Source organism: Corvus brachyrhynchos, unplaced genomic scaffold, assembly GCF_000691975.1.
Source record: "Corvus brachyrhynchos isolate BGI_N302 unplaced genomic scaffold, ASM69197v1 scaffold467, whole genome shotgun sequence".
NCBI lineage: Eukaryota > Metazoa > Chordata > Aves > Passeriformes > Corvidae > Corvus > Corvus brachyrhynchos.
The window spans coordinates 1,457,785-1,465,334 of NW_008239309.1; the positions used below are offsets into that span (position 1 = coordinate 1,457,785).

General features: G+C 41.0%; 1 protein-coding gene across 3 annotated transcripts in view; it reads right to left on the minus strand.

Moving 5' to 3' along the window:
- TMEM171 (transmembrane protein 171) overlaps positions 1-7,541 on the minus strand; it is a 16,134-nt gene extending 8,593 nt beyond the window's left edge. Inside the window, exons 1-4 of one of the 3 annotated variants that reach the window (XM_017740719.1) lie at positions 7,302-7,541; positions 4,846-4,937; positions 2,317-2,445; positions 1,152-1,845 (exon numbers count right to left, since the gene is read on the minus strand). In XM_017740719.1, coding sequence (XP_017596208.1) covers positions 1,152-1,782 — 631 coding nt within the window. In that variant the 5' untranslated portion in view covers positions 1,783-1,845; positions 2,317-2,445; positions 4,846-4,937; positions 7,302-7,541. Of the gene's footprint in view, positions 1-1,151; positions 1,846-2,316; positions 2,446-4,845; positions 4,938-6,614; positions 6,770-7,301 lie in introns of those variants that run through there. The other 2 variants (XM_017740720.1, XM_008638618.2) reach the window with 2 other exon arrangements.
- Between the last annotated feature and the right edge of the window lie 9 nt (positions 7,542-7,550).

Consider the following 7,550-nt stretch of genomic DNA (forward strand, 5'->3'; position numbering starts at 1 on the left):
AGTTCAAACCACACTAACCATGACTTGATACATAGTTCACTACTTCAGACTACTGTGCAGGAAAAAATCTACCAATTTTCATTCTGCAACTGAACAGGTTACAAATTTTTTTTTTAAACAGAAAGTTTGTATCATTCAGTGAGCTGGCATAATTTACATACACATTCACAGCTGCCTGGCACCTTTTCTTCCTTCGTAATTTGTGTGCTGGGACAGATCAGAGAACATCAAAATGGTTGAATTGTGAGGTGGGGGGCGTTTTCTAGCTAAGTCAGCACTGTTCCAGAACAACATTATGCCAACCAGACCTCAGCCTTCAGCCCTTCAGTTTTACTTTTCCTTAAAGTCTAAAAGTATAAAAAGAATCTACTAATTTTGCTTTCTTGCATTTAAAGACAATCTGAATTCCCTCCTATTAATTTATGTTGGTGGCTGGAAAACTGACTTCAAACTCTCTGTTTCCTGAGTGTCACCAGGTCTACACATTTCCTTGAATTTCATAATGAATTTCAGGTCCAGTCAGTCAAACAGCAATGAAACAACACTATGACTGACTCATCCATCAATGAATTTATCAGAATAATCAAAGTTATCAGAACAACCTATGCATGCAATGTAGTCATTGGGCACTAAAACCAGGGCCATATGCAGGGTGTTACACCCTGCTAACACACCACATTTGCTCAAATACTGTGAGATTAACAGAGGCATCTTATAATTATATATCTGACTGATTGAGGATGCGGCCACAATTTAAAAAATACAATACACTGTTATGAATCGGAATCTTCTGTTTAAGGGGTCAGAGCTCAAGGCTAAATATAGTCATAGAAGTCTGTGATCTGCAGTGTCAATTACACCATTTGAGAACAGAATTGGGGTTAGACTCATTTGTGTCAGATTATGTTGCTTTACACAGTCAGACCTTTCCTTTTACGCCAAGAGAGATTCTGCCTTTTTGAGAAAGGTAACTGAACTGACCATACAGAAAGCATATGAGACAAAGCAACATTATTCTATTTTGGCTGTCTTGACATGGCAGAACTGACATGCTTAGAGCTCAAATAAGTAGTATCCAGAAGTAAATTACTAGTGGAAGAAAACCCTTACTAATTTCCAACATTTGTAAAGTTCCAACATTTTTTACCCACCTACTGTAACCTGAAAAGACTCGTGATTCTGAGGATGTTCTTCACCTTCACAGGATTCTTGGTTGAGATTTAAGTTTTGCTTCTTTTTAACATGAGCTATCACGAAGAAACACAACCCAGTGAGCACAATCAAAGGTCCCATGATTTGAAGTGACAGGAATCCACAGCCCTGGAGGTCCACATCAGAATTGCCAGTGTGGTTGAGCTGCATCGTATGCCAGCCAGGGCTGCAACCAGGAACCCAAATGCCCAGGATGCTAATTAGCATTCCACTAGTTAAAAACAGGAATCCAAATATGAGAAACTGGGCAAACTGACAGTTCCCATGACAAAAAACAAGGCTGTACACCTGCTCATTTTGCAACTGTCTTTGTCTTATATACATCCTGGCCCTTGATCGTGCCAGTAAAACACAAACCAGTCCAGTTACAGCCAGCACTGGCCCAGCAGCCTTAAGGACCTCATTACAGTCACTGAAGCTTCCAGATGGACACGACTGGAGAATAAAGACTGAAAGAAGGAATCCAGCACAGAGCAACACAGCTCCAAAAACAAAAAGGAAAAAAATAAGTTTCCCATGTTGTCCATTACTTCCTTCACCTCCTGGTGCAGGAACAGCCACTGGATACATTACAACAGAATCTCCTCAAGCAGATGAGTTGTTAGCATTAAATGGCAGCAAACTACAGTAGACCTGTGAACATGAAAATACACAAACTAAAAGAAGAAAAAACCCCAGCAAGAACAGCTACATTATATTTCTCACTTTTAAATTTGCTCTTCAGTCTTTATTGCATACTCTCTGGTATTTTCTGTTTTGCAGTACCTCCACTATGGATTACAGGGCCTAGTCAAGTTTGCTGATGTTAAATGCCAATGAAAAGACAGAACTTGCTTTACAGTTCAACTTAAACCAACTGTAATTATTGTTGCACAGCTAAATGAATTGTTTCTTTAGAGAAACAGTCTTATGAATACGGGAACATTATTTTCAAAAGTTGAATATTTGGAACAAGGACAGGCTAGCTTTCCCCTTGAAAAGAGAAAGCTACAGGAAATTTCTGTGGTGAACTGCAGGAAGTGACAACTTGTGAGAGATAGTACCTTAATGGAAATGAGCAATGACTACTGGACTTTTTAACCAAGTACACCTTCTATTACATACCTTCTCAAAGCATATAAATCTGTCTTCTCTCTCCTCAGTCAGTAAAGACCTTTCTGTTTCTCTCTTTAAATGAGCTTCCTGTCCTATGCTGCTGCAAAAGCAAGTACTGAGATGATTTTTGGTTCTGTTCTGAAATGACAAAACAAAAAAAAGAAAATAAAAACCCCATTCTGAAGACCAGTTCAAGTCTCACCGATTCCATAGTTAGAGCTGGTAAGCATAGTGATCCTACATTTCCTTTCCACTTCCCCTACTTCTGGATACTTTGTCTGTGCTCCAGAGATCCTTAAAAAGAAATTAACAAAGGCAGCGCCCAGAAGACTTCTGAGCCCACAAGACTCTAGATTCAGAAGTAAAATAGAAGAAAATAGAAAACAGTGTTGAGGCCAATAATAGCCCATATGGTATAACAAATCTGCTGGATGTGGATTTACTGGGGCAAGAGAAGCCTGACTGAAAGTTAGGCCAGAGTTCCAGTCAGTGAGCTCTAGTAAAAAAAAAAAAAAAAATAAACTCTGCTGTTACCTACAAGGAAGTTTCTGCTACTCTGACACTAGCCTACAGAGCCAGATGGATACCAGTACCACACTCCATGCTGGCTAGCAACCATGGACATCCTGGCTAACATCCATCAAAAGCCAACCTGAAATGCAGGGGAGGTTCAGACTATGGAAAATAACAAGTCTCATGGATAGAAAGCCGTTCCCTATCAAGTGTAGGAAGTACTTAAGCACGCTTGTGCTGCAGCATTTTGACACTGCCCTTTTCCCCTCATCAGCAGTCTCCCGTGACAGACAGTTTCAGCTATGTGTTGGATATCTGAGGGCTGATATATAGGGACTGGTGGAGTTTGTCACGGATGGAAGCAGAGAATCAGCTTAGTTACTGCTGTTTGTTAGTCAACCTTTAGCCTTTTCTCTACCAGCTTCTACTGCCCTGCTACTAATTCAGATGACTGGAACCTAAAACATCAAATTAGATTGGATCCTCCTTACATATGCCTCAGGTACACATTCCACAATAAAAACAAGGTATTATGTGATTTCTGGTAGCAAACTGTTGAACATGTGTCAGCCACAACAAAGGTTGTGTCACTCTCCAGTAACTGCAGTGCCCCAGAGGAAGGAAAACAAAACACAACCACAGAACCCACTAGTCACTAAAACACAGCTATTTATCTGCAATGCAAGGAGATCTATTGAGTCACTACTTAGCCAGTTTAAAAGAGTAGAACCCAATTAAAGAACAGGCTGAGCAGATACATGAATAATGAAGTTATTACGTATTTTACCACTGAACAATAAACCAGGCCCCCAAGAGCACAGGGGAAAGCAGAGTACATCACACAGGTAAAAGGAATAATAAGCACAAGATCTGAGAGGCAAGGGAACACAGCAAGAAGGCCACTGCAGAAAGCAACCAAGTCTCCTTCCCAGCTGGCCGTCCCCAACAGCAAAACTGAGGGACTGCCCCTTAATGCATTCCATTACTGTGAGCAGTTAACTTGTAAACTGTGTCTGGTAAGTGTTTCTTCAGTGTTTTGAATTCAGTCTACTGATAACCCTCTACTAAGATCGGTTTGAAAAACTGCTAACTGAGGATCCCTCAGCAGAAGAGTCAGATTCACTCTGGGGTGAAAAAAAATCATTACAAGGAGCACTAAAGATAGGACAGCGTGTCACAAAAAAAAAAAATTAAAAATATCCTGATTGATTTCAAACTGAAGACCTTTAGCTCAGCACACTTTCAATACTGCATGAGCTGGAGTCAGTCTGAAGGCTCTACTTCTGAGCAGAAAAAAATGGATTAGGCTGGTCACTTCTCTGATTTCAGCGGTCTTTGCTAAGTTAATAAAATTCTTTCTGATAACTGCATATGCTCCATTCTCATCAATTATCTGAGCTGGCTCAGACTTCCTGACTTACCAACAAACGTACAAAGCTGAGTAAAAGGCCTCTGAAACACACACATACACAAATAAATAAATATATCTCAGCAAAGCCCAGCTTCAGACACAACTGTCTTCAGACATTTTTCTGCTGAGGCATATTAACCATTATAACACCAACACTCTATAATCTGAGTCAACTCAGAATCTTTTCTTTGCAGGGAAGAAAACACGGACTTAAATACAAGCAAATTAGGACAAAACAAAATAATGTGAAGGCAAAAAATAAAAAATAAATTCAAATATATTTTTGTTACAAAGAAAAGTCTAGAGACTTGTCCTCGTTTCTCCAACACAGTGCCTGCTTCTTTTCCACCAGTCTTGTTGTTATGAGATTAAGTTAAAACACACATTGGAAATTAAGCATGTACATATTTTCTTCATTCTTGCAGGCCACAAAAGAAGGAACATTCAGAACAATCTGTTGTGGTTTTGAAGATGAAAGCCATAGATTTTATCCTGGAAAATCAGGGAGGACTAATTTCCATTTACACTACCATGAAATTTTAACAGAAAACCCAACGTAAGATTAAATTTACTTCCTGTGTTTCAAGAAAAAGTATTTTAACAAAAAAGCAAACCTTTTATTGTCTATGTGCTTGAAATACTTCCACTAGATCTGGTATCTCCACAGGCATATTGCTGTAATGGAATTTTCCCTTCAAACTCAAGTCTGAAAGCAGACATGGAAATAACAGGTCAGAAACCATTAGAACATAATCCAGCAGTGTAGAGGCCATTAAGTACAATGGGAAGAGGGAATTGGAAGCATAGTTCGTAAAGGAAGTCTGGTTATAAGCTTAACCTAAATGATATAGCGCTTTACCTTTTTGTAAGTCAGGCCTATGCCAGGCATATAGAACAGGAAATAACTTTGCAATTTCTTGTCATTTTTCTGTGTAACACTTGTATTACAACTTTCATATTACGGACAACTCCAACAATTTAAAAATACTTCTACTACAATTCTTCTTGAGCCTTCAGAGTCATATTTTCCAAGATTTCCCCTGCAAACACCAGGGCTACAAATTTACTCCCCCTTATTCATATGAAATTTGATTTCTTCATGCAGACGTTATAAATTCAGGAACAGAGAATTCAAAGAAAAGCACTGGAAGAATTAAAACACTGCTGTCCTTCCCAGAGTAGGACCATTCCCCCTCTATTTGCTTGCAAAAGCACACAAATAATTTCAAGCAGAAGTTTTAGGTCTAGTCTGTGTTATTTCAAACACTATAAAACTGTTGCAGTCCACAATGGCAATCCCGTTAGAATTTATAAGGCATCCTTTTCAAGGACTTTAATTTCTCCATTTTTTCACCTATGTTTCCAAATTTTGAACTGCTACTGGGAACTTGCCACTGCCATTTTGTGATTATTTTTGTGGTATTTTTTTTTTTTTCCCAGGTTTCAAATTAAACCATGACTCCTTATTGGTCAAGTTACTTGTAAGGAAAAATGCTCTCAACTTCATTCAGTCTAACTTCCATATTAGAATGTAAATGGCTTCCTATGTCTAAATTTCCTTCTTTGTTCGTATCTGCTTCTGTACACACACCATTTCCTGTTCTTCCCCCTGGACTGGACTATCAACTTGGCATTCAGAAACACTCATCCATGAGTACAGCTGGTTAAACTAAACTGTAATGTGCAACCTTCATCCCCACGGTGTTTTTAACCACTTATTTGAAGAGCTAGTGGGAAATGCCCAACAGGATGTCCTTTCAGTTTTCTAGTTTTAAGAAACAAGACTACAAGCAGTAACAAGTTCTGAGATGTCAAATACATGCAATTTGATCTCTTATGTATGCAGTTACTAATTAGTGACTGACAGTGGTCTTATCTCCCAGAACGTAAGACTCTGATATCCTAAATGATTTCAAGATTTAGACAGTGTGTGTAAAGATTCCTAAGCTACGAGTGGATGCCACAGGAACTCTGCCCATATGGGTTCACAAAATTATTGTTTCAGAAGGGTAATGCTGTGCTGTTATTTATGGCCATTGCAGGTGGGGCCCGAGCCACCTGGAGAAGTGCTGGAAAGCAGCTGCAGTAGGAATTTCCAGGAAGTGGGGTGAATCCTGCCAGTCTCCAGAGACATGTGCACCAAGGATCTTTCTCACCACAAATCAGCACTGTCAGGGATTCTGACTGCCAAACAGAACTGCATTCTGTAAAGCTGCCAATTCCTGTCCCTTCGGGCTACAAGATAAAAGCAGCTACAGTAAAAGATGATGCACAAATGTTCCTCACTCACTTCACCAGATAAAACACCAACACCACAGTTGGACAGGAGGACCCCAAAAGTCTGTCTGAACAGTGAGGAGCTTGCAAAGCAAAACTTGGTAACCCTTTGACTGGATGCTATGCAGGCAACTAGGACAGCACCTAGACTCAAAAATGAGCTCTGAAGGGTGACATGCTTGTTGGCAGGATGCTTTTTACATGACACACTAGAGGCACACACTAGAGCTGTGGCAAAGCAGCTCCTATATTCTGGAGTACCTGCAAGGAGACGGGAAAAAGCAGACAGATACAGTTAACACCAAAGCTGATGTTTTTCAAACAGGTAATACATGACAGATCAATTTCTGGAAATTCACAGGAAGGTCTGTCCCAGGATGCTGATGTATTTCAAAGCAGCAAAAGGCACAAGACAAAAAGATTTACAGATCTTTGACCACAGGACAGACCATCGTGACCATTAGGGAGATGCAGGGCTCCAAAAGCTACCTAAAGCCATCCTGTCCCAGTTCCCTAAGGCTGGCGTGGGGCATTACGCCAGACAATTTAATGGACAAGCAGCTAAGCTCTACTCCATCTAGGAAGAGCAGCATTCTATGGCACACCCCTCCTCATGCACCAGCCCATCAGGCATGCTCTATTCTAAGTCACTTAGTCTTCTAAGTCACAATAAGGTCTTCAAGACGATGGGCCATGCCCCAAAAGCTGTCATGCATCACACCGGAGCAAGGAGCGATGCAGGGCAACCGCTCCACCACCTCTCCGTGATGGAGCAGCACCTGAACCTCCTCACCTGTGCCTTCCCAGCTGTACGCCAGCACCTGCCACGAGAGTACTGCGTGGCAGAATAACTGCAGAAGCCCCTTCAGTGATACTCCATCCTCCCTCAGGGATGGCGTAGAGGTCACAGTGGGAAAGCAGTGTGGGGAGCGGTGGGCTCTCCAGGGAGGAGACAGGACACTTACTCCACGGATGATTCTCACGCACCCTGGAGAAGGGTGAAAACATGGGAATGGCGGCGGCTGCGGGGAGACGCGGCGGA